The 27321-nt window shown below is 44.3% G+C and overlaps 2 protein-coding genes across 6 annotated transcripts in view; both read right to left on the bottom strand.

Annotated features, from left to right (window-relative positions):
• Positions 1–208: 208 nt before the first annotated feature.
• Positions 209–27321, bottom strand: part of il2rgb (interleukin 2 receptor, gamma b) — a 49021-nt gene continuing 21908 nt past the window's right edge. For 3 of the 4 annotated variants that reach the window (XM_066715227.1, XM_066715229.1, XM_066715230.1), the window contains 15 exons: positions 25078–25168; positions 23068–23234; positions 22677–22816; positions 22251–22413; positions 18852–18942; positions 16842–17008; positions 16451–16590; positions 16025–16187; positions 7517–7607; positions 5525–5691; positions 5134–5273; positions 4708–4870; positions 4013–4133; positions 3347–3431; positions 209–3042 (listed from right to left, as the gene is read on the bottom strand). In XM_066715227.1, coding sequence (XP_066571324.1) covers positions 2812–3042; positions 3347–3431; positions 4013–4133; positions 4708–4870; positions 5134–5273; positions 5525–5691; positions 7517–7607; positions 16025–16187; positions 16451–16590; positions 16842–17008; positions 18852–18942; positions 22251–22413; positions 22677–22816; positions 23068–23234; positions 25078–25168 — 2120 coding nt within the window. In that variant the 3' untranslated portion in view covers positions 209–2811. The remainder of the gene's footprint in view (positions 3043–3346; positions 3432–4012; positions 4134–4707; positions 4871–5133; positions 5274–5524; positions 5692–7516; positions 7608–16024; positions 16188–16450; positions 16591–16841; positions 17009–18851; positions 18943–22250; positions 22414–22676; positions 22817–23067; positions 23235–25077; positions 25169–27321) is intronic. The other variant, XM_066715228.1, reaches the window with a different exon arrangement.
• Positions 11253–14374, bottom strand: LOC136760014 (UDP-N-acetylglucosamine transferase subunit ALG13-like). Of its 2 annotated transcripts, none has more exons than XM_066715235.1 (4): positions 14251–14374; positions 13654–13816; positions 13350–13488; positions 11253–12180 (listed from the first exon to the last, which is right to left on the bottom strand). In XM_066715235.1, exons 1-4 carry the CDS (start codon positions 14266–14268, stop codon positions 12069–12071), a joined length of 432 nt encoding a protein of 143 aa, XP_066571332.1. In that variant the 5' UTR covers positions 14269–14374; the 3' UTR covers positions 11253–12068. The 2 variants fall into 2 exon arrangements, with proteins under 2 accessions (XP_066571332.1, XP_066571331.1); XM_066715234.1 differs by having other exon boundaries at positions 14142–14360.

The following is a 27321-nucleotide window of genomic DNA, read 5'->3' as shown; positions in this document are numbered from 1 at the left end:
AGTCACTGAACACCCACTGACATCACATCACATGCAGCCATCTTCTCTGTGAACTCCTTAACACTTGTCTTATTGTTAAGGTAAAGTCAGCATATCCATTAAGCCCAGACATCTTTTAAAATGGATGTCTTCGTTGAAAAATAAATCGGTATCGCAGTAACAACCCATCACCTTAAGACTACGAGTGACAATAAAACCTCACACTTAGTTATTTTTACCAATCAAATTTTATTTTTTACATTTTTTTTGGGCAGGGGGTGACAACATTTTTATTCAAACAATAGAAAAAAAAGAGGATAGTAATAAGACCAACACATCACAGATTCAAGAGGGGTTGATGATAATGATGAAATACACACATTACAGTGAGCCGATTCCCGTTAGCAGCCAAAATGTTTCAGCTTTCGGATATTGAAACATCAAAGAGTAGCAGGTTTGTTTTTTCGATTTATTTTTTCTAGTGGTTTGAGAAAAACAAAGCAAAAAATAGGACAGTGTGTCAATACAGGAGCAGCAAATGGAAGAGCATCAGCCAGCCGGTTAGCCAAATTCTCAGAACCCTCTAACCAGGGAGACAGGAGGGACGTGTTCAGCTATTTTTGGATGCATCTGAAGCATGGAAGAGACTAACTACAGCAGACTGACTGTTCATGATTGATGAATATTGGTCATTATAAAGTGAGGAGACACATGGCAGTGGTAGTAGTAGTGGGGTGGGGGGGTGGTTAACAGCTTCTTCAGATCACTGTACATGCAATGAAGGTGCATCATAATGACATCAGTCCCAGGCTTGTGTCTGACTCTGCCTGCCAGCACAGTGGTATTCTCTGCATGGGTGGTCAAACTTAGGGCAGGGGACATGTACTGTCCCCTAGTCAGCCCTGGCCAGGCATTGGGACTGTGGTGCAGCTGCAGCAGTGCCTTACTGTGACACACTACAAAGGGATCTGATAGGATATATTGTCACATGTGCTCAGTGCCGGTATCAGAACAGAACAGTATCCACCCCCTCCTTGCACACAATTCTTTCACATTGTTTTCCTCAAACTGTCTTTGATCATCAGTGCGAGGTATGGGATGCATAGCAGTTGGGTACATTTAAATCTGTCTGTGGCTCATTGCAGAGTCCAATGGATTGATCATCCACATTCTACCATACACACATTTCTTAGTTTTTGTATTGATGCAGAAACTTTCCTCAACAAAATGCAAATGGTATTAATAATAATAAACATTCTAGATCATAATTATATACAAAATTAAAACCCACAAAAAGAAAGAACTAGCAGGCACAATAACAACAACAAAACCTCACGACAATGTCTTCAAAGAACAAAAAATAACATTCCAAAACCACATTCCATTCTGGAATTACAGAACATTACACACATCTCAGACAAACACAACACATCATAGAGGGACAATCCAGTGTAAATCCTTTGTACAATCCTTTGTAAAAAAGCTGACCATTCATTTCTGCCTCTGATAGGAGAAGTGACAGGGATCCATGCCCCCCATTCTCAAGGACCAGGGCTTAAATTGGAGTTTTGGAGCTGGGGGAGCCCTATTTGAATTGAGGCAGAATTTGGGACACCGGTGATAAACGACCATGTAAAAGCACTAGATAGTTGTTTATGTTTATGAAAAGGCGTAAAATGTACGGAGGTCCAGGGATATCATTCTGAAAAAAATATTCAAAGCGACATTAACCCCTAAATGCAGCATTTTGGTTCACTTTGAGACACACATTAAGACACAATTACTGTTTCTACTTTATTGTTTAGACACAGGAAGCCAAATGTCACCTATAGCACATTTGGGGGGCAAAATGCATATCAACCTTGCCATTAAGGACAAAATAATTTAGAGCTGAAGATGTTTTTGTCATAACATGGGACAATAAAATATAATACACATCAATAACATAGGTGTTGATGACACCTTGTTGCTATCCACTACTTCAAAACTGCAACAACTTTTTAGAGGTGCTGCAGGCCCTTTATGCCGCCCTGATGAGGAAGATCGGAAGAACACACATAATTCTGTGCCTGGTGCTTTGTCATGGTTGTATCGCTGGCACTGCAAAAGGGCTACCATCATTTATTTTTGGGAAACACTTGGAACAGAAAAAAGAAAGAGGAACAGAGAAAAAGACTGGCCTCGGCAGGTGAGACTGCTTGTTGTCAATGTGTTGATTTGCGCTGCTGCTTCTTATGAGCATCAGATAGCTATTTCCTGTGAGCATCAGATAGCCACTTCCTGTGAGCATCAGATAGCCACTTCCTGTTGTGCAGAGTGAGCTGATCTGGTTGATTGCTGGCACTCAACTGCACGTGTCCCACAGTGATGGGGAGGTCCTGCAGTGGAGAAACGAAGCTAGACGCCACGGCATAGCTTCAGTGAATTCCTGTATCAGAGCCATGAGGGGTGGGTGTGGTAGCGGGTGGGTTGTGGGTATTGATGATCCTGCCCACTGCCCCGATCCAGCAGAGGAAGCAGGCGTCTTAGATACATTGATCTCTAGGTGACCTGGAAGAAGATTAAATGTGGACCAGTAGGGCCAGGGGGGCCAGTGACTGGCTCATCTCAGCAGGAGCTCAGGGCTCAGTAGTGGATGGGAGAGGGTGGGGGGGTTATTCAGATTGCTGCTGAAGAGCGCCTCCTGTGGCTGCCTGGGCACCCACCAGTTCAGGGTCACGCAGCTGTGTGGGTCTTGGTCCATGGTAACATTCATTCACTGGTGCATGGTTGGATGTTTTAGGCTGGGGGAGGGGGAGAAGGGAGGGGAGGGGATGGGGAGGGCTGATCCAGTCACACCTGGCAGGGGGTGTTATCGTAGGGAGGAGCGGGCAGAGTGGAACTTGAGGAGGCACTGCAGGTGGAGAGGCAGTCGGTGTCGTCGCTCATCATGGGCAGGGAGCAGTCGGAGCCGGTCCAGCTCTCCCGCACTGGCAGGGTGCAGTACTCCCGTACCGGGCAGGCCGTCTCCGAAAAGTTGGGCCTGAAGCCGTCCACGATATCCTTTGGGATGTGCAGCCATTCCTACCAGGAGGGACAAAATACAGGGTCAGAGGTCACTGGGGGATACATAGTAACTCAGGGAGACTGGGGATCTGCCTTTCATCTGGCTACCACTGTGATGGCCCAATCCACTACTGTATGATGTGTTCAGTGCCAGAGCATTAAAAGCCATAGCACAGGGTACAGATACAGGGAGGAGACAGACAGGAAGAGAGGGAGAGGGGGGGAGACAGGCAGAGAGAAAGAGAGAGAGAGAGTTGTGTGGGTTCCAGATAGGCCAGTGTTGTGTGAGCAGACAGTAACAGTAACAGCCCAGATTCCTCACCTCCACATTGCCATTGTACTTGCGCCAGAGATCTTCCAGGTTCTTGTTGGGGCGGGGGGTGATGGGGACCAGGATGACCCTTAGCCTGTGGGGGGGAGGCAGCACAGCGATGAAAAAGTTCAAAGAAAGGTTAACGCCGTACACAGAAGAGTCAGACTAAACACAAGGCTTGTTGCACAGGACTGTTTCATATACACCTGTATGCAAGGCAACACACATGGCTTTAACAATCACTAACATGTAGGTTCTACATGCACACACTACATATTACAGGGGTAACTTTTAAGATTCATGGCTCGAGTGCTGTTTAGTGTTGGTTCACTTATTCTCCTTTTTGTTGTATTGTTTCTCTCAGGGCCTAAAACCTCCAGTGCATTCAACAGGCCCCTGTATGGTATAAAATCAGGTTAAAAGTGTTTTAGGGTAATTAAGCATTTTACATAAAAGTATTTATTTATTATTATTTATGTTTTTAACTTGGAAAAGCCCTGAGCTAGGACAGGCTTTTGGCACGCCTGGCTCCTCAGTCAAAAACTCAAGTACTGATCCATTACTCAGGCTGGTTTGCAATAAAGCATTGCAGTGCCTGTATTGGGGAGTCTGGTTTGGGCCTGTGTCTGTCTGTGCTGTCCTGGGAAGCATGCAGTCGTGTTATTTTGGGCCTACCTCTCATTGCGGATCAGCAGGCAGGCGAGGGTTAGCAGCACAGCGGAGCCCATAATGGGATACAGGATTTTCTCGTACACCCCCAGTGCGCCTAAGGGCAGGGGTACTGTGGGCAGGCCTTCTTTTAACAGCACGGGCAGTCAGAGGGGAAGGAAGAGAGACAAAACATACCTGAGTCAATCAGTGAATCAGGAGAAAACAGAGGTTACAACTTCCCTGCTTCTATAAATAGTCAAAGCCAGGGCTACAGATAGACAAATGTAAGGAGGAAGGCAGGGAGGAGGAGGAGGGAAGGAATGTTTGAAAAAAAAACCAAAAAAAAAGAATGACTATCCAAAATACAAAATAGCAACAAAAACTCAATAGATAGAGAAACAAGTCAGACAACATTGGCAGGGGTGAGGAGATCTGTGCAGGGTCTCTGCCAGCCAGGCGGCTCTCCAGTGCCTCCCACACTGTACAGCAACCTGAACTTTCCTTGCACTCTAAGTATGTTGTGTCAGCGTATGCTTTGGCCGCTCTCTAATCTCAAAGTGTGTTACACAAAATGACCTGCTGTTAGCAAAAGCCTCAGTGAGAGAAGTAAGAATCCTTCCCACCCGCTCTTTATGACCCTTACGCCCCAGTGCAACACACCGAAGTGCCCCACCGAGTGCCTGACGGGAACTCATGCAGGCCACACTCAGCCATCCTACCTGTGCTGTTGCTGCCCCAGTACACCGGGGGGCTCCAGTCGCTCCAGAAGTCGGACTTCCCGCAGAAATGGGAAATGCGCGTCTGAACCTGGAACTCATACAGCTGTGTCTCGTCTGGGAAGGGCACATTGTAGGGGCTGGGGTGGATCTGCCTGAGGGACTCCTGGGGGAATTGGAGAGCAGAGGAGCATCTGCTGTTCAACACCTGGCTCACGTATCAGTGACTACTCAAGAACTGGTTATTAATTAGCATTTTTTTGTCATTTGAGTATTGGAGCAGATTAACATTTACTATTATTATTATTACTATTATAGTAGACCCGATAGTGTAGAGAATCACTAAGAGAGAGAGTATTGTAAAAAGCATTGCAATTCACGTCCACACCTACACTCCTGTGACAGAAGACTCTTGTTTATCACACTCACCTGCCATTCGATGTCCTTGCTCTTCCTGTACCGGACCTTGCTCTCCGTGCAGGAGTCTTTGCTGCTGATGTTCCAGTACAGCCAGAGCCCAGAGGCGTTGCTGAAATGCAGAGTCAGGTTGTGGGGGGGGTGCAGCTTCACTGGTGGCCAGAGACACAGGAGAGAGTCAGCCCTGAGGGGACAGGCAGTATGCCCCACCCCAGTCAACACAACATGCAGGCAGGCTGAGCACAGAGCAGAGGACACAATACATAGGACCCTGAGTGGAGGACACAGGACACAGAACACAGAACCCAGGAGCATAAAGAGCACAGACTACAAGCATGAAGGGCTCAGAGCACAGAGCAGAGAGCCCTGATGACTTGTTCTTGCCGCACCGCTCCCCCCTCACCTAAGCCTTTCAGATCGATTTCCTGTTCAGAGACGATCTGGTCGTTGTTTGCCAGCAGCTTGGTGTGAAGGTTATAGAACTTGGAGATGTACTGCATCCTGCAGCCCACCCTGTAGCCCTCCTGCTGCAGGTACTTAGGGCACTCCATAAAGTCCCTTTTCTCTAGTCTGGGGAGAGACAAAAGAACAGGTCATTCATTTAAGTCCATACGTTTTTTTTTTTTTTTTAAGGAATGTAGGGAACAACAGTTCCAACAGTTTCATCTCCAGACACTGAATCGTGATGGTCGCCTGTGTATGTCTGTCACACACTTTTGCTAATCATCCACCTTGGGGTCACAGCGCTATCCTGACTTGTAGCAGAGCCTCACCCACAGCCCAACAGCCTGCTTGCATCCTGCTATGTGACACACACTTGGGGTTTTACTTGGGCAGCAGGCGCCTGTCTGTGGGGAAGCTCTGCACCTGAGCTCTAAGGCAGTGAGTGGACCAATGATCTGCCTGACTGAGAGTTGTGGTTAGCTGGCTTTTGTTCAGGTTCAACTTTAAGGTTGCCAACTGTGAAAGCCAGGTATAACAGTGCAGTAGAATGGCTCTCCAGGACCTGGGCTGGAGGCAGAAGCGGACTGGCCTTTTGGAAAAACAACACAATATAAAACACGATGGTGGAGTTGAAAAGTTAACAGAGGAAGGAAGCTGACCGACTTATTCGGTAGTAGTGCCATAAAGGGAGAATGAGACGATAGAATTTGACAGCAGGAAGACATGATTGTGGAGGGCGATTTCAACAGGATGTTTTAGAAGAAGATGTTTTCTTTAAAGAAACGGTGACAGCAGTGACAGGTGCGGGTCACAGCAGACTGGACATATTCTCAAACAATCTCAAACCACTAGAGTTTAGTTGTTGTTACTGTTGCTTCATAGGTTTATATTTGTACCAGTGTACCTTGTTATAGTGTTACTTTTATATTTGTACTATTTTTTCGTTTCTGCAATGTCAATACTTTTATATACATTCATTTATTAACAAAAAACAAATACACAAATGTTTGAAAAATAATACTTAATGTTTGTTATTTATTGTTTTTATGATATAGATTGTTATTAGTTATGTTATAGCACACAATTTAATTTTTGTATTGGTAAAGCATTTTTTCACTTTTTTGCCATACAACCATGTATTGAACAAATAAGTGCTCTTATTGTTTTCCTATTTTAGATCTTTACACTGTATATAATGTTCCATAAGGGTCCAGGAATTAAATGTTACACTCATAACTTCTTGCTCAGACATTAATACATTTAGTAGGTCTTCCTCCAACCCTCTGGTGTGCTCTTTTTTGAAAGTTCAGATGTGGTAACCCTACACTAGCTAAGTTCACTAGCTCTTGTGTACCCAACTAATTATCAGTGGAGCAGTACATTTAGCTAATGGGTTAAAAGGGGCTACGTAATGAACAGTTTTGCGTGCATTTCAGTGTTTTTTTGGGGGGATGAGTAACCATTCTGTCCAATCAGGCATTATATGAATTCATTTTTGCATATTAAGGGGACCCTATTTTGTTCACTCTCCCTCTTTCACTGAACAAATGCTCAGGAATGTATCCATGAAGCCCTTTTGGGGGTGAGGGGGGTTGGATAAGTTGTCTATATTGTCTATTATGTTAATGTCAATAAAAAAAAAATTCTCACTAGCAAATGGTAGCAAATATGGTGGTTCGTTTTTGCTGGATTTGTATTAATTGCCTTCCTTATCCTTTATTTTGCTTCTATCTTAGCTTACAAACTGAGTTTAAAAGCCATTTTACAAAAAAACTCTTCCCGGGGGATCATGCCCTCAGACCCCCCTAGCAGATGTTGGCTGGTCTGTAACAATCATGGCCCCCTTATGGCTCCCTCATCTAAAAAAATCCTACAAATCCCTGTACACCTGTGGGGATTCCTAGAGTACACCTGGACTGACCCGCTGCCCTGGTCCCCGGGCTCCACTCACCTGCTCTGGAAGCTGTAGTTGAAGTCGGGGCGTCCGTTCTCATTCCAGGTACAGCGCACATATTCCTCGTTGGGGATCAGGCAGCTCACACCTGCACAGGGGATCAGAACTCAGTTTTAATCATTACTGGTGAAACTGTGAATTAATAATACAAAAACATATACATGCAGACATACATACTAATACAGACATGGATACATACACACTCAAGAAAGAACCTTAATTTTACTTTGTCTCTCCGTAGCAGAAAATGGTAAGTTATAAAACAAGGATGGCAACCATCTACAAACACCACCAGGTGTTGTATTTGTCAACCCAACGTGCACTGTGAGCTGCAGAAAAGCCACAGCAGCTCCGAGCTCTGGGCCCTGTCCAGCGGCGGAACTAACTCAAAGCACAGAGGGGGAGGGGCTCTGTTGTGGGCCCCCCCACCACCCCTCTATAAATATATACATATATCTGGTGGAACGTGGATCCCCTTGCTGGGCCCCTAGATGCGGTGGGCCCTGCTGCCTATGCCCCATCGCCCCTGTGTTATTTCCGCTTCTGGCCCTGTCCCACACCGGGCTCTGAGTATCAGGCTTCCGCCTGGTCTGTATGCCTTGCTTGTGAACCAAGTGCGTGGGTGTTTCACAGAAACACAGTTTAGTCAAGGTTTCGACATTGACGGCACCTCAAATAATGTTTTATTGATTTCGTATTTTACAATACAGAAAAAAAGAACAATACAACATTGTTAATTCCCATAATTATTTTGTTTAAATCCAATTCTAAAAAACATTTCTAAAATCATTATAATTCTGAAATAAATCATTCAAAACAGTGAAATGCAAACTCAACATTAAGTAAGTGCATTAAAATTAATGCAAACAAATTCAAGTGAAAAGAAAACCAACAACATAACTCAAATCGTCACCGCAAGAGGGAGACCTAACCTTTCCTGTGATCTGCTCAATGGTGTCAGCTATGGCCGGATTATATCAAACCTTTAACCAACCCGCTAATACAAAACTACAAACATGTCTATCATTGCGGTTTCATTTACGATCAGAGTGAAAGTGACATCAAAATGAACACGCAAGTGAGTACAGCTTTGAAGTGGTTCTTTTATTAGATGGCTGGTCAACATTTTCGTTTTATCCCAGTAGTAGTGGAAACGTAATTTGGCAGTGATTGGGCACACTACATGCCACATGTCACTTTACCAATGCTGTCAGTGTATGTTTTCTGACGGTGACACTTATTGGCATAACACAGGGCTTAATAAACCTGATACAACAAGCAGGTTAGCCTATCTTTTGGAGGTCAGGGGTGATAATTTGACCTGCACACTGGGCAGCTCCCAGCACAGCTGCCTCGCCGACTGCGTAGATTTGCAGTGTAGAGAGGAAGAAACCGACAGAAAAAAAAGAAAAGCAAGATGAAGAATCGATGAGTAAACTCACTGCTTCCTGTAGTTCAGGGCCGGCCTGTCCCCTTCGGGAGGGCCCCCTGGGTTTCTGGTTTTCATTCTCAAGGCCTTGATGTCCTTAGCAGGAGAATAGATTCAAGTTCAAAATGAAGCTTGACTCTAGTTACAAAGCATGAGCCTTGAGTGTCACCAACTTGACAAAGTGCGCTCAGGTCTTTGGCACAATGGGACAGGGTTTATCTAGAGAGGGGGCAGAGGCTGTGCCACGCACTGGATTAGTCTGTCAATATAGTGCAAAAATATTACAGTAGGGTCTAATCACGACCAATTCATTTTTTTCATCTCTTCAGACCCTAGATATGAAACCAGCTGTGACCATTTCAGTCTCAGTCAAGCACAGCTTGTTTAAAAAAAAAAAAAAGGTATCACTACTCTGAGATGGAAATCCCCATTGTTACTGTTTGGACATTTATTGTCAATGTCTGACAGACACATCACAACTGAAGAAAAGGCACATAAAGCTAACCAAACCATAACACGAACAGACTTAAGCAAGAGTATAATTGGACAGTTTTGATTCCGACACAAAGGCCAGTCTGAGCCCTCCTCACTGCAGGACGGGTTCCCCTGCCCGTCCTGCAGTGAGATTCCAGTCAGTCGGCGAAGTCTGCAGTATTAACTAGCGCCGGGAACCGATGGACTTCCCATCCACAACGAGCTCTGTTCCTTCGCGAAAAGACCCACAGAAACGTATAAAGGACGAACTGGGGAAGTTGTATAGGGGGATGTGAAAGAACTCAGACTCGGAGTAGGAAAGCAGTTCACAGTAACATCTTGTTGTGTGTTACCCTTAAACAAGCTGACATTAATACCAGTTAACTCTCAAACAACCCGATCTTAGTACCAATTAACTTTCAAACCTGTCACGAATACCAACTAACTATCAAACAACCTGACATTATTAATAATTAACTCTCAAAACAACCAGATATTAGTAACAATTAACTTTCAAACAACCTGACACTAACACCAATTTACTTTATTAGTGAAAACAAATTAGCGATTAAAGATTATTGACAGCATTTTTCTTAAAGGATTGACACAAGTACAATATATATAATTGATTAATTGATTTTATGTCATTAAGTTACTTTTCTAGTCAGGTCTTTCCCTTGAAAAATGTAATTCATCCCAAATTTCATTCATCCCATAATCTGTCTAAAGAGTGTGTATTCAGTAGAAGGCTTAACTTCATGAATATGTGTATATATATATATATATATATATATATATATATATATATATATATATATATATAGAGAGAGAGAGAGAGAGAGAGAGAGAGAGAGAGAAAGAGAAATTATTAAGAATATTCAATTTCTTTAACAAAAAAGAAAACCCAAAACACAAACAGCTTGATGCCTTAGAAGTGCCTTTTATTAAGTGATTTTTTAATTGTATTTTTCAGCCTCAGTGTGAACACATCTGCTTCATTTCTGGTTAAACTGCTAACACCATAAGAGGTGGCATGACTTCCCCCTTAAAAAGCCCCGGGGTTTGGACCAAAGGATCTGTTACCGCAACAAAATAGGGTCCTGACCACCTGGCCCAACTCAAGACAGACACACACAGACTCAGAAACATGCAGCTTAACAGTTACATTTAAAAAACAACAATGTTTTCAGTTCTAGCTAGGCCGGATATGAGCCGTGGTGTGGCGCAGGTAGAATAGCAACTCTGAATGGAAGGAGGGAGGCAGAGATGTGTAAAAGCACTCACTGATGGCGCCGCTGCCTCCTGTTCCGCGAAGAGATGCTGCGAAAAGAAGCAGGAATACACCCAATGCCATGGTGAGCCCAGACAGAGGTCTCACGCTCGCTCTCTCTCCCTTTCTGAGTTGTTACGGTGATGGAAGCTGACTGGAACCTCTCTCTTTCTCTTTCTCTCTCTCTCTCTATGTGCGTGCCTCGAGTCATGTCTTCTGTGTTGCAGGGTGGTTTCCTGTGAAGCTGCGAAGGCGGCCCTGTTTGTGTGTGTGTGTGTGTGTGTGTGTGCTTAATGTTGAGGTGTGATAAAGCGACACTGAGCTAGTGAGTTCAGCCCTGGAACTACTGCCCTGTTCTTGCCAGCAGTGAAAGTGACTTTAATAGCTTCGGCGTTACTGCATTTCTCGTGTTTGAACCAAGACCTGTCAGTCCCCTTCCCCCGTGAATTTGTTTTGTTTTCTTTGTTTACTCTTCTTTTTCTTTCTCAAAATCAAAATCGACGAGCCTCTCTCTCCTGGATGGGCTTCTACACAGTTCTTCTAACAATTCTATGCAGCCATAAGATTTAAAATACTGTTTTATTGTGTGTAGTATTTTACATTACATAAAAAAACAATTCAAATTTTTAATACTTATGATTAAAAACTTTTAAAATCAATTCTTAAGTTGGTAATTTGTTCTGGGTATGACTCTGTTCGCCTGAGGAATTACGAGATGTGGTCAGGAGAGGAAGTCTGTGGACATACACTTCAGTCCAGGGGAATTGATTACAAGCCAAAAAGGCAAACCAGTTTGCATTAAAAACAAAACAAAATAAAACCTCAACATATATATAACATAACCTATTCCTTGATCTACACCCATGGAGAAAGTTTCTCCACTGACGAGTATCGCTCGATTAGATTTTCACCTCGTGACAGAGACAGGCCTTGTTTTGTATAATTTATGTTGCAGAATATCTTGGGTAATTAATTCCTATAATTATAAATAACAATTAAAAATATATATATATACTTTTCAAATGCTGTTTTAATAATTTTAATACCACCCCCATAAAACATCCCACAGTGTATTTGCAGGGAATTTACACCATTATGTTGTTGTTGGAGTCAACGTTTGTTAAATGTCTGGTACAGCAGACTACAGCTCTGGTGCTCAGAATCCCCAAAAAACATTGCCCTCGGGATGGAACAGCTTGGGTTCTGTAAGCGGTCGGGTTCTCTGGGTCAGCTCTGCCTGTTGGCACTCGGCCTTCACAACGTCACACGAGTCCAGCTCTAGTGACCAGGATGCTCCCAGAGTCCACAGTGCATCTGTGCTGAGCTGCAGAGCAAGAGAGCTGATGCTGGCAGGGCTCTGTGGGCCCTGACTGGCCTCACTGCAGCCCCACTGCCCTGTCCAGGAACACGGCGAATGTCTGTGGCTGGCCTGGGAGGAAAGGCACCAGTGCAGACAGGTCCACTGTTCGCAGAGTCTCTGTGAGATTACTGGGTGGGTGGGGAGGGGGGCACAGACAGAGAAATACAGGGGGGTTAAGATTGCACAGGTATACAAAACTTTAACTGTCAGAGACACTGACTCCAGGATCATGAGTACCACAAACTCAGGGGAGGCCAACCATCAGGCCTGGTGATATTGACTCACGGTAACTGTACTGCAACCGCCTTTATCTTACATTGGGGAAAACCAGTGCTCTGATTGATCGACTGTTTGAACTGCCACTCCTGGAAGCAGACATCACAGACAACACCAGCTACTGGTTGTTGCCACTTCAGCAAGTTAAAACTCCACCTAAGGATCAATGTCACAATGCACACACAGTTCCTACTGCAACAGCGTCTTCAGTGCCCCACTGGCAGACACAGGTGCAACATGAAAAGTGCTTAGACAAAGTGCTAGAGTTAAAAATAGCCTGACCCTAAGAATTTCTCTTGAAAATGACAAAATACCTAACAATATGCACAGTAATATGGGCAGTTAGATTCAGCTTCCTGTAACTGATTGAGCTGTCAGTTAATGAGCCTTTGACACAGAAAGAGCCTCTTCCTCCTGCTAGCTGACGAGCACAAAAACACACATCCTGCAACAGAGCCCCGTCTGAACTGAACGGAGGGAACATATGCCTGCATTTCTGGCTTTTCAACAAATACTGGGAGAAAGAAATATGCAGAGATAGACATGCACACAAACACAGACAAAAGATGAAATATGCATGTGCACACATACAAGCACACAGACAGAGATGGAGAGAAACATGCAAGTGCGCACACACACACACATACTCAGACATTACACAAACTCACACAGACAGAGGAGGAAATAGAATCAGAGAGAGAGAGAGAGAGAGAGAGACATGAACAAACAGGGAAACTGTAAATGTGGAAAGAACAGAGAGATGGCAAGACAGAAACACAGAGAGACAAGTCCGATATTGACACAGAGACACTCACAGGCACGGACAGACAGAGTCAGACACAGAGAGACAACCAGAGACACACACACACAAAGACAGAGAGAAAAGACAAACAGTAAAAACACCCAGACATATCCGGAAACAAACACACACACACACACACACACACACACACACACACACACACACACACGAACACTTGGGGACAGACAGGGGCAGGCCGGCCAGGGGGGGCTCAGTTACCTGCAGGTGCAGTAGTGTAGGTGTCCCTGGCTGTGCAGCGCTCTGGCCAGCTCCAGCTGGTGGTTGTTCATCAGCTGATCATTGACGACCACCAGGAGGGGTCGCCCCGCTCCCAGCGTCTCCAAACAGCTCCCTGCCCCTGGGGGACGGGACAGGACAGGAGGCAGATCGACCAGAGACATAAACTGTGTTAGCATTGCAAATAATTCACAGAGACAGAGAAATCAGTTTAGAAATAATATAGCCCAGCCTAAATGATGCCAAAATGACGAGACAATCTACGTCACACTGGGATTGAGGGTACCTGCGTGGCTGATGACCAGGTCGGCGTCCCGGATGTCGTCAGCGATGGAGTCCTTGTAGCGGAAGACATGCAGCGCGATCCCCGGGCAGCCGTCCGGGCTGGGCTGCACCGAGCCGCGGCCGATCTGCAGGGTCAGTTTCTGGTAGCCCAGCGCTGTCAGAGCCTGCAGGACACGGACAGCTGAGCAATTCGCCCGACTACGTGGCCTTGCAGGTGTAGCAGACAGGTTTAATATTATACGGGCTACAGCTCGGACACACACAAGATACAATGCGCTCTTCCGCTTCCGAGAACCTGTGAAACCAGTGGTAGTATTTGTGACTTATTTCGGTGTTGGTCGGGTTGGTTTGTGTCACTACGGGGGGCGAGTGCAACTGTGCGTGTTTTTATTATCAGAAGGTGACTCGCAAATCAAACTTGACGCACTGGCCCGTCTCTAGTGCGCAGATGCCCGGCCCGAGCGGCACAGCGGTACCCGACCTGCTTACCTGAACGGCAGCATCCGAGGTGACGCTCTGGATCAATTCATCGAAACTCGTTGACCCCACAGTAACAAACACGGTTTTCATGACGCCAGGCCGTTGAATACTTACTGACCCTCAATAAAATGTGCATCTGCGACGCTGCCTAATGTTTAAGGTGGTTTGTCGGTCCAGATACAGCCGCAACTCGGTTCACTTCAGCGGCATCAAAATGACAACACACAGCTGCGCCGGCTCCTCGGCCAACTAACTCCTATCCCGGAGTTTGTTTGAGACTCCACAAAGAAGCGCCGTTGTTTACTGCCCCCTGGTGTTTAAGCGGAGAAACACGCCAGTTAGATCTCTACACGACTATCCGTTCCAGGTATTTAGCACTAATAAAACACCAATACATACTACTACTACTACTACTACTAATACTAATAATAATAATAATAATAATAATAATAATAATAATAATAATAATACAGAATATAATAGAGGCAATTGACAAGTCTTTGATAATTACACCAAGTTTTATTTTACAGTACTGTAAATGTAGTGCAGCGTATACATTCAAACCCTCCTGTACTCAATGCTTCAGTCTGTCAGTGCTGTCATGTCAGCAACGAAGGCAGGAACTGAACTACAGCTATCACCCTCCCCATCATTCACTAGCACACGCAACGGCCAACTGAAACAATGCCAGATGGCAGGAAGCTACAATTGTGTCATGAAAAATTAACAACTAAAATAAGTTTTACATCTATTTCTATAATTAATATAGACTTAGGCGACTTACAACATAAGTGAAAAAATACAGAGAAGTACAAGGCATAAATCATTACTAAGTTCAACTTAGCTAAAACATAACAATTCAAAATACATTTTACAGATTCCAATTTACAATTTACACAAGTACAGTAAGAGACTTCCTACATCCTGGACAGTGAAAGCTAAGTGCTGTCAAGATGTAGGGTTACAGTCAGGGGTTATGGGAAAGGGATCAAGGAGGAAAACAATCAAGAACGCAAGAAGCATAATAAAACTGTGAAGTGCTATCTAACGGGGATAAAAGGACTAATATTACAAGTACTGTCAGAAAAGATGTGTCTTGAGTAAGCGCCAGAATGAGGTCAAGGACTCTGCTGTTTTGACTTCGGTGGCAGGTCGTTCCACCATTTAGGGGCCAGGGATGAGAAGGAGCAGCTCTGGAGGAAGGAGAGTGGAGAGGAGGTAGAGTTAGTCTTCTGGCACTGGAGGAATGCAGTGGTCTGGACGGGGTTGAGATTTACCATCTCAACCATTTCCATTTCTGCTTCTGTAGTCCCAACTGGGCTTTCCCAGTCTATGTTTGGGAAATTTAAATCCCCCTTGATAACAGCCACATCCTTGCTACATGCAGTCCTGATTACACTGTACAGTGCAACATCTTTCTGAATATCTGAGTTGGGTGGTCTGTAACACACTCCTACCACTAACCCTCCAGATCGTTTATTCAAAAGTTTAACCCACAAAAATTCTGTTTTGTTACTAGGATCTAATTTGAGTTCTTCTGCCTCAATGTCATTTCTGACATATAATGCAACCCCACCTAAGCATTCTCCCTGTGCCCTCTCCGTGAAGCCTTGTTTCCTCACCTCACCTGACCCCTTGCCTGACCCCTTGCCTGACTTCCCATCTACTGCTTTGGACCTATTGCCTTGTTTGTCTCATCGCCCGACCATCGACTGTGACCACTAACATGTCTCTGCCTTGCACTTGTTTGCCCTGATCTGCCAGCACCCGACCTACGCCTGTCCGACCATCCCTCGATCACGCACTGCAATTGGGTCCCCAGCTCCCGTGCCCCGCGCATCATGACAGGGTGCCTGACGGGAACTCATGCAGGCCACACTCAGCCATCCTACCTGTGCTGTTGCTGCCCCAGTACACCGGGGGACTCCAGTCGCTCCAGAAGTCGGACTTCCCGCAGAAATGGGAAATGCGCGTCTGAACCTGGAACTCATACAGCTGTGTCTCGTCTGGGAAGGGCACATTGTAGGGGCTGGGGTAGATCGGCCTGAGGGACTCCTGGGGGAATTGGAGAGCAGAGGAGCATCTGCTGTTCAACACCTGGCTCACGTATCAGTGACTACTCGAGAACTGGTTATTAATTAGCATTTTTTTGTCATTTGAGTATTGGAGCAGATTAACATTTACTATTATTATTATTACTATTATAGTAGACCTGATAGTGTAGAGAATCACTAAGAGAGAGAGTATTGTAAAAAGCATTGCAATTCACGTCCACACGTACACTCCTGTGACAGAAGACTCTTGTTTATCACACTCACCTGCCATTCGGTGTCCTTGCTCTTCCTGTACCGGACCTTGCTCTCCGTGCAGGATTCTTTGCTGCTGATGTCCCAGTACAGCCAGAGCCCAGAGGCGTTGCTGAATTGCAGAGTCAGGTTGTGGGGGGGGTGCAGCTTCACTGGTGGCCAGAGACACAGGAGAGAGTCAGCCCTGAGGGGACAGGCAGTATGCCCCACCCCAGTCAACACAACATGCAGGCAGGCTGAGCACAGAGCAGAGGACACAATACATAGGACCCTGAGTGGAGGACACAGGACACAGAACACAGAACCCAGGAGCATAAAGAGCACAGACTACAAGCATGAAGGGCTCAGAGCACAGAGCAGAGAGCCCTGATGACTTGTTCTTGCCGCACCGCTCCCCCCTCACCTAAGCCTTTCAGATCGATTTCCTGTTCAGAGACGATCTGGCCGTTGTTTGCCAGCAGCTTGGTGTGAAGGTTATAGAACTTGGAGATGTACTGCATCCTGCAGCCCACCCTGTAGCCCTCCTGCTGCAGGTACTTAGGGCACTCCATAAAGTCCCTTTTCTCTAGTCTGGGGAGAGACAAAAGAACAGGTCATTCATTTAAGTCCATACGTTTTTTTTTTTTTTTTAAGGAATGTAGGGAACAACAGTTCCAACAGTTTCATCTCCAGACACTGAATCGTGATGGTCGCCTGTGTATGTCTGTCACACACTTTTGCTAATCATCCACCTTGGGGTCACAGCGCTATCCTGACTTGTAGCAGAGCCTCACCCACAGCCCAACAGCCTGCTTGCATCCTGCTATGTGACACACACTTGGGGTTTTACTTGGGCAGCAGGCGCCTGTCGCAGGGTTTCTTAAGAGCTGCGGGGAAGCTCTGCACCTGAGCTCTAAGGCAGTGAGTGGACCAATGATCTGCCTGACTGAGAGTTGTGGTTAGCTGGCTTTTGTTCAGGTTCAACTTTAAGGTTGCCAACTGTGAAAGCCAGGTATAACAGTGCAGTAGAATGGCTCTCCAGGACCTGGGCTGGAGGCAGAAGCGGACTGGCCTTTTGGAAAAACAACACAATATAAAACACGATGGTGGAGTTGAAAAGTTAACAGAGGAAGGAAGCTGACCGACTTATTCGGTAGTAGTGCCATAAAGGGAGAATGAGACGATAGAATTTGACAGCAGGAAGACATGATTGTGGAGGGCGATTTCAACAGGATGTTTTAGAAGAAGATGTTTTCTTTAAAGAAACGGTGACAGCAGTGACAGGTGCGGGTCACAGCAGACTGGACATATTCTCAAACAATCTCAAACCACTAGAGTTTAGTTGTTGTTACTGTTGCTTCATAGGTTTATATTTGTACCAGTGTACCTTGTTATAGTGTTACTTTTATATTTGTACTATTTTTTCGTTTCTGCAATGTCAATACTTTTATATACATTCATTTATTAACAAAAAACAAATACGCAAATGTTTGAAAAATAATACTTAATGTTTGTTATTTATTGTTTTTATGATATATATTGTTATTAGTTATGTTATAGCACACAATTTAATTTTTGTATTGGTAAAGCATTTTTTCACTTTTTTGCCATACAACCATGTATTGAACAAATAAGTGCTCTTATTGTTTTCCTATTTTAGATCTTTACACTGTATATAATGTTCCATAAGGGTCCAGGAATTAAATGTTACACTCATAACTTCTTGCTCAGACATTAATACATTTAGTAGGTCTTCCTCCAACCCTCTGGTGTGCTCTTTTTTGAAAGTTCAGATGTGGTAACCCTACACTAGCTAAGTTCACTAGCTCTTGTGTACCCAACTAATTATCAGTGGAGCAGTACATTTAGCTAATGGGTTAAAAGGGGCTACGTAATGAACAGTTTTGCGTGCATTTCAGTGTTTTTTTGGGGGGATGAGTAACCATTCTGTCCAATCAGGCATTATATGAATTCATTTTTGCATATTAAGGGGACCCTATTTTGTTCACTCTCCCTCTTGCACTGAACAAATGCTCAGGAATGTATCCATGAAGCCCTTTTGGGGGTGAGGGGGGTTGGATAAGTTGTCTATATTGTCTATTATGTTCATGTCAATAAAAAAAAAATTCTCACTAGCAAATGGTAGCAAATATGGTGGTTCGTTTTTGCTGGATTTGTATTAATTGCCTTCCTTATCCTTTATTTTGCTTCTATCTTAGCTTACAAACTGAGTTTAAAAGCCATTTTACAAAAAAACTCTTCCCGGGGGATCATGCCCTCAGACCCCCCTAGCAGATGTTGGCTGGTCTGTAACAATCATGGCCCCCTTATGGCTCCCTCATCTAAAAAAATCCTACAAATCCCTGTACACCTGTGGGGATTCCTAGAGTACACCTGGACTGACCCGCTGCCCTGGTCCCCGGGCTCCACTCACCTGCTCTGGAAGCTGTAGTTGAAGTCGGGGCGTCCGTTCTCATTCCAGGTACAGCGCACATATTCCTCGTTGGGGATCAGGCAGCTCACACCTGCACAGGGGATCAGAACTCAGTTTTAATCATTACTGGTGAAACTGTGAATTAATAATACAAAAACATATACATGCAGACATACATACTAATACAGACATGGATACATACACACTCAAGAAAGAACCTTAATTTTACTTTGTCTCTCCGTAGCAGAAAATGGTAAGTTATAAAACAAGGATGGCAACCATCTACAAACACCACCAGGTGTTGTATTTGTCAACCCAACGTGCACTGTGAGCTGCAGAAAAGCCACAGCAGCTCCGAGCTCTGGGCCCTGTCCAGCGGCGGAACTAACTCAAAGCACAGAGGGGGAGGGGCTCTGTTGTGGGCCCCCCCACCACCCCTCTATAAATATATACATATATCTGGTGGAACGTGGATCCCCTTGCTGGGCCCCTAGATGCGGTGGGCCCTGCTGCCTATGCCCCATCGCCCCTGTGTTATTTCCGCTTCTGGCCCTGTCCCACACCGGGCTCTGAGTATCAGGCTTCCGCCTGGTCTGTATGCCTTGCTTGTGAACCAAGTGCGTGGGTGTTTCACAGAAACACAGTTTAGTCAAGGTTTCGACATTGACGGCACCTCAAATAATGTTTTATTGATTTCGTATTTTACAATACAGAAAAAAAGAACAATACAACATTGTTAATTCCCATAATTATTTTGTTTAAATCCAATTCTAAAAAACATTTCTAAAATCATTATAATTCTGAAATAAATCATTCAAAACAGTGAAATGCAAACTCAACATTAAGTAAGTGCATTAAAATTAATGCAAACAAATTCAAGTGAAAAGAAAACCAACAACATAACTCAAATCGTCACCGCAAGAGGGAGACCTAACCTTTCCTGTGATCTGCTCAATGGTGTCAGCTATGGCTGGATTATATCAAACCTTTAACCAACCCGCTAATACAAAACTACAAACATGTCTATCATTGCGGTTTCATTTACGATCAGAGTGAAAGTGACATCAAAATGAACACGCAAGTGAGTACAGCTTTGAAGTGGTTCTTTTATTAGATGGCTGGTCAACATTTTCGTTTTATCCCAGTAGTAGTGGAAACGTAATTTGGCAGTGATTGGGCACACTACATGCCACATGTCACTTTACCAATGCTGTCAGTGTATGTTTTCTGACGGTGACACTTATTGGCATAACACAGGGCTTAATAAACCTGATACAACAAGCAGGTTAGCCTATCTTTTGGAGGTCAGGGGTGATAATTTGACCTGCACACTGGGCAGCTCCCAGCACAGCTGCCTCGCCGACTGCGTAGATTTGCAGTGTAGAGAGGAAGAAACCGACAGAAAAAAAAGAAAAGCAAGATGAAGAATCGATGAGTAAACTCACTGCTTCCTGTAGTTCAGGGCCGGCCTGTCCCCTTCGGGAGGGCCCCCTGGGTTTCTGGTTTTCATTCTCAAGGCCTTGATGTCCTTAGCAGGAGAATAGATTCAAGTTCAAAATGAAGCTTGACTCTAGTTACAAAGCATGAGCCTTGAGTGTCACCAACTTGACAAGTGCGCTCAGGTCTTTGGCACGATGGGACAGGGTTTATCTAGAGAGGGGGCAGAGGCTGTGCCACGCACTGGATTAGTCTGTCAATATAGTGCAAAAATATTACAGTAGGGTCTAATCACGACCAATTCATTTTTTTCATCTCTTCAGACCCTAGATATGAAACCAGCTGTGACCATTTCAGTCTCAGTCAAGCACAGCTTGTTTAAAAAAAAAAAAAAGGTATCACTACTCTGAGATGGAAATCCCCATTGTTACTGTTTGGACATTTATTGTCAATGTCTGACAGACACATCACAACTGAAGAAAAGGCACATAAAGCTAACCAAACCATAACACGAACAGACTCAAGCAAGAGTATAATTGGACAGTTTTGATTCCGACACAAAGGCCAGTCTGAGCCCTCCTCACTGCAGGACGGGTTCCCCTGCCCGTCCTGCAGTGAGATTCCAGTCAGTCGGCAAAGTCTGCAGTATTAACTAGCGCCGGGAACCGATGGACTTCCCATCCACAACGAGCTCTGTTCCTTCGCGAAAAGACCCACAGAAACGTATAAAGGACGAACTGGGGAAGTTGTATAGGGGGATGTGAAAGAACTCAGACTCGGAGTAGGAAAGCAGTTCACAGTAACATCTTGTTGTGTGTTACCCTTAAACAAGCTGACATTAATACCAGTTAACTCTCAAACAACCCGATCTTAGTACCAATTAACTTTCAAACCTGTCACGAATACCAACTAACTATCAAACAACCTGACATTATTAATAATTAACTCTCAAAACAACCAGATATTAGTAACAATTAACTTTCAAACAACCTGACACTAACACCAATTTACTTTATTAGTGAAAACAAATTAGCGATTAAAGATTATTGACAGCATTTTTCTTAAAGGATTGACACAAGTACAATATATATAATTGATTAATTGATTTTATGTCATTAAGTTACTTTTCTAGTCAGGTCTTTCCCTTGAAAAATGTAATTCATCCCAAATTTCATTCATCCCATAATCTGTCTAAAGAGTGTGTATTCAGTAGAAGGCTTAACTTCATGAATATGTGTATATATATATATATATATATATATATATATATATATATATATATATAGAGAGAGAGAGAGAGAGAGAGAGAGAGAGAAAGAGAAATTATTAAGAATATTCCATTTCTTTAACAAAAAAGAAAACCCAAAACACAAACAGCTTGATGCCTTAGAAGTGCCTTTTATTAAGTGATTTTTTAATTGTATTTTTCAGCCTCGGTGTGAACACATCTGCTTCATTTCTGGTTAAACTGCTAACACCATAAGAGGTGGCATGACTTCCCCCTTAAAAAGCTACAGATAGACAAATGTAAGGAGGAAGGCAGGGAGGAGGAGGAGGGAAGGAATGTTTGAAAAAAAAAAAAAAAACAACGAATGACTATCCAAAATACAAAATAGCAACAAAAACTCAATAGATAGAGAAACAAGTCAGACAACATTGGCAGGGGTGAGGAGATCTGTGCAGGGTCTCTGCCAGCCAGGCGGCTCTCCAGTGCCTCCCACACTGTACAGCAACCTGAACTTTCCTTGCACTCTAAGTATGTTGTGTCAGCGTATGCTTTGGCCGCTCTCTAATCTCAAAGTGTGTTACACAAAATGACCTGCTGTTAGCAAAAGCCTCAGTGAGAGAAGTAAGAATCCTTCCCACCCGCTCTTTATGACCCTTACGCCCCAGTGCAACACACCGAAGTGCCCCACCGAGTGCCTGACGGGAACTCATGCAGGCCACACTCAGCCATCCTACCTGTGCTGTTGCTGCCCCAGTACACCGGGGGGCTCCAGTCGCTCCAGAAGTCGGACTTCCCGCAGAAATGGGAAATGCGCGTCTGAACCTGGAACTCATACAGCTGTGTCTCGTCTGGGAAGGGCACATTGTAGGGGCTGGGGTGGATCTGCCTGAGGGACTCCTGGGGGAATTGGAGAGCAGAGGAGCATCTGCTGTTCAACACCTGGCTCACGTATCAGTGACTACTCGAGAACTGGTTATTAATTAGCATTTTTTTGTCATTTGAGTATTGGAGCAGATTAACATTTACTATTATTATTATTACTATTATAGTAGACCTGATAGTGTAGAGAATCACTAAGAGAGAGAGTATTGTAAAAAGCATTGCAATTCACGTCCACACGTACACTCCTGTGACAGAAGACTCTTGTTTATCACACTCACCTGCCATTCGATGTCCTTGCTCTTCCTGTACCGGACCTTGCTCTCCGTGCAGGATTCTTTGCTGCTGATGTCCCAGTACAGCCAGAGCCCAGAGGCGTTGCTGAATTGCAGAGTCAGGTTGTGGGGGGGGTGCAGCTTCACTGGTGGCCAGAGACACAGGAGAGAGTCAGCCCTGAGGGGACAGGCAGTATGCCCCACCCCAGTCAACACAACATGCAGGCAGGCTGAGCACAGAGCAGAGGACACAATACATAGGACCCTGAGTGGAGGACACAGGACACAGAACACAGAACCCAGGAGCATAAAGAGCACAGACTACAAGCATGAAGGGCTCAGAGCACAGAGCAGAGAGCCCTGATGACTTGTTCTTGCAGCACCGCTCCCCCCTCACCTAAGCCTTTCAGATCGATTTTCTGTTCAGAGACGATCTGGCCGTTGTTTGCCAGCAGCTTGGTGTGAAGGTTATAGAACTTGGAGATGTACTGCATCCTGCAGCCCACCCTGTAGCCCTCCTGCTGCAGGTACTTAGGGCACTCCATAAAGTCCCTTTTCTCTAGTCTGGGGAGAGACAAAAGAACAGGTCATTCATTTAAGTCCATACGTTTTTTTTTTTTTTTTAAGGAATGTAGGGAACAACAGTTCCAACAGTTTCATCTCCAGACACTGAATCGTGATGGTCGCCTGTGTATGTCTGTCACACACTTTTGCTAATCATCCACCTTGGGGTCACAGCGCTATCCTGACTTGTAGCAGAGCCTCACCCACAGCCCAACAGCCTGCTTGCATCCTGCTATGTGACACACACTTGGGGTTTTACTTGGGCAGCAGGCGCCTGTCGCAGGGTTTCTTAAGAGCTGCGGGGAAGCTCTGCACCTGAGCTCTAAGGCAGTGAGTGGACCAATGATCTGCCTGACTGAGAGTTGTGGTTAGCTGGCTTTTGTTCAGGTTCAACTTTAAGGTTGCCAACTGTGAAAGCCAGGTATAACAGTGCAGTAGAATGGCTCTCCAGGACCTGGGCTGGAGGCAGAAGCGGACTGGCCTTTTGGAAAAACAACACAATATAAAACACGATGGTGGAGTTGAAAAGTTAACAGAGGAAGGAAGCTGACCGACTTATTCGGTAGTAGTGCCATAAAGGGAGAATGAGACGATAGAATTTGACAGCAGGAAGACATGATTGTGGAGGGCGATTTCAACAGGATGTTTTAGAAGAAGATGTTTTCTTTAAAGAAACGGTGACAGCAGTGACAGGTGCGGGTCACAGCAGACTGGACATATTCTCAAACAATCTCAAACCACTAGAGTTTAGTTGTTGTTACTGTTGCTTCATAGGTTTATATTTGTACCAGTGTACCTTGTTATAGTGTTACTTTTATATTTGTACTATTTTTTCGTTTCTGCAATGTCAATACTTTTATATACATTCATTTATTAACAAAAAACAAATACACAAATGTTTGAAAAATAATACTTAATGTTTGTTATTTATTGTTTTTATGATATAGATTGTTATTAGTTATGTTATAGCACACAATTTAATTTTTGTATTGGTAAAGCATTTTTTCACTTTTTTGCCATACAACCATGTATTGAACAAATAAGTGCTCTTATTGTTTTCCTATTTTAGATCTTTACACTGTATATAATGTTCCATAAGGGTCCAGGAATTAAATGTTACACTCATAACTTCTTGCTCAGACATTAATACATTTAGTAGGTCTTCCTCCAACCCTCTGGTGTGCTCTTTTTTGAAAGTTCAGATGTGGTAACCCTACACTAGCTAAGTTCACTAGCTCTTGTGTACCCAACTAATTATCAGTGGAGCAGTACATTTAGCTAATGGGTTAAAAGGGGCTACGTAATGAACAGTTTTGCGTGCATTTCAGTGTTTTTTTGGGGGGATGAGTAACCATTCTGTCCAATCAGGCATTATATGAATTCATTTTTGCATATTAAGGGGACCCTATTTTGTTCACTCTCCCTCTTGCACTGAACAAATGCTCAGGAATGTATCCATGAAGCCCTTTTGGGGGTGAGGGGGGTTGGATAAGTTGTCTATATTGTCTATTATGTTCATGTCAATAAAAAAAAAATTCTCACTAGCAAATGGTAGCAAATATGGTGGTTCGTTTTTGCTGGATTTGTATTAATTGCCTTCCTTATCCTTTATTTTGCTTCTATCTTAGCTTACAAACTGAGTTTAAAAGCCATTTTACAAAAAAACTCTTCCCGGGGGATCATGCCCTCAGACCCCCCTAGCAGATGTTGGCTGGTCTGTAACAATCATGGCCCCCTTATGGCTCCCTCATCTAAAAAAATCCTACAAATCCCTGTACACCTGTGGGGATTCCTAGAGTACACCTGGACTGACCCGCTGCCCTGGTCCCCGGGCTCCACTCACCTGCTCTGGAAGCTGTAGTTGAAGTCGGGGCGTCCGTTCTCATTCCAGGTACAGCGCACATATTCCTCGTTGGGGATCAGGCAGCTCACACCTGCACAGGGGATCAGAACTCAGTTTTAATCATTACTGGTGAAACTGTGAATTAATAATACAAAAACATATACATGCAGACATACATACTAATACAGACATGGATACATACACACTCAAGAAAGAACCTTAATTTTACTTTGTCTCTCCGTAGCAGAAAATGGTAAGTTATAAAACAAGGATGGCAACCATCTACAAACACCACCAGGTGTTGTATTTGTCAACCCAACGTGCACTGTGAGCTGCAGAAAAGCCACAGCAGCTCCGAGCTCTGGGCCCTGTCCAGCGGCGGAACTAACTCAAAGCACAGAGGGGGAGGGGCTCTGTTGTGGGCCCCCCCACCACCCCTCTATAAATATATACATATATCTGGTGGAACGTGGATCCCCTTGCTGGGCCCCTAGATGCGGTGGGCCCTGCTGCCTATGCCCCATCGCCCCTGTGTTATTTCCGCTTCTGGCCCTGTCCCACACCGGGCTCTGAGTATCAGGCTTCCGCCTGGTCTGTATGCCTTGCTTGTGAACCAAGTGCGTGGGTGTTTCACAGAAACACAGTTTAGTCAAGGTTTCGACATTGACGGCACCTCAAATAATGTTTTATTGATTTCGTATTTTACAATACAGAAAAAAAGAACAATACAACATTGTTAATTCCCATAATTATTTTGTTTAAATCCAATTCTAAAAAACATTTCTAAAATCATTATAATTCTGAAATAAATCATTCAAAACAGTGAAATGCAAACTCAACATTAAGTAAGTGCATTAAAATTAATGCAAACAAATTCAAGTGAAAAGAAAACCAACAACATAACTCAAATCGTCACCGCAAGAGGGAGACCTAACCTTTCCTGTGATCTGCTCAATGGTGTCAGCTATGGCCGGATTATATCAAACCTTTAACCAACCCGCTAATACAAAACTACAAACATGTCTATCATTGCGGTTTCATTTACGATCAGAGTGAAAGTGACATCAAAATGAACACGCAAGTGAGTACAGCTTTGAAGTGGTTCTTTTATTAGATGGCTGGTCAACATTTTCGTTTTATCCCAGTAGTAGTGGAAACGTAATTTGGCAGTGATTGGGCACACTACATGCCACATGTCACTTTACCAATGCTGTCAGTGTATGTTTTCTGACGGTGACACTTATTGGCATAACACAGGGCTTAATAAACCTGATACAACAAGCAGGTTAGCCTATCTTTTGGAGGTCAGGGGTGATAATTTGACCTGCACACTGGGCAGCTCCCAGCACAGCTGCCTCGCCGACTGCGTAGATTTGCAGTGTAGAGAGGAAGAAACCGACAGAAAAAAAAGAAAAGCAAGATGAAGAATCGATGAGTAAACTCACTGCTTCCTGTAGTTCAGGGCCGGCCTGTCCCCTTCGGGAGGGCCCCCTGGGTTTCTGGTTTTCATTCTCAAGGCCTTGATGTCCTTAGCAGGAGAATAGATTCAAGTTCAAAATGAAGCTTGACTCTAGTTACAAAGCATGAGCCTTGAGTGTCACCAACTTGACAAAGTGCGCTCAGGTCTTTGGCACGATGGGACAGGGTTTATCTAGAGAGGGGGCAGAGGCTGTGCCACGCACTGGATTAGTCTGTCAATATAGTGCAAAAATATTACAGTAGGGTCTAATCACGACCAATTCATTTTTTTCATCTCTTCAGACCCTAGATATGAAACCAGCTGTGACCATTTCAGTCTCAGTCAAGCACAGCTTGTTTAAAAAAAAAAAAAAGGTATCACTACTCTGAGATGGAAATCCCCATTGTTACTGTTTGGACATTTATTGTCAATGTCTGACAGACACATCACAACTGAAGAAAAGGCACATAAAGCTAACCAAACCATAACACGAACAGACTTAAGCAAGAGTATAATTGGACAGTTTTGATTCCGACACAAAGGCCAGTCTGAGCCCTCCTCACTGCAGGACGGGTTCCCCTGCCCGTCCTGCAGTGAGATTCCAGTCAGTCGGCGAAGTCTGCAGTATTAACTAGCGCCGGGAACCGATGGACTTCCCATCCACAACGAGCTCTGTTCCTTCGCGAAAAGACCCACAGAAACGTATAAAGGACGAACTGGGGAAGTTGTATAGGGGGATGTGAAAGAACTCAGACTCGGAGTAGGAAAGCAGTTCACAGTAACAT

This window comes from Amia ocellicauda, chromosome 10, assembly GCF_036373705.1.
Source record: "Amia ocellicauda isolate fAmiCal2 chromosome 10, fAmiCal2.hap1, whole genome shotgun sequence".
NCBI classification, from domain to species: Eukaryota; Metazoa; Chordata; class Actinopteri; order Amiiformes; family Amiidae; genus Amia; species Amia ocellicauda.
The sequence above is the reverse complement of the archived record's forward strand: the minus strand, read 5'-3'. Positions and strand labels throughout refer to the sequence as shown.

What these genes read in the sequence shown, in the direction of transcription:
- LOC136760014 (XM_066715234.1), bottom strand. Translation starts at nt 14,222, where the DNA reads ATGAAAACCGTGTTTGTTACTGTGGGGTCAACGAGTTTCGATGAATTG. An exon ending in CCTGGTCATCAGCCACGCAG is followed by an intron (nt 13,489 to 13,653) that starts GTACCCTCAATC and finishes CCCGTCCCCCAG; the next exon opens with GGGCAGGGAGCTGTTTGGAG. An exon ending in CTACACTACTGCACCTGCAG is followed by an intron (nt 12,181 to 13,349) that starts GTAACTGAGCCC and finishes CCACCCACCCAG; the next exon opens with TAATCTCACAGAGACTCTGC.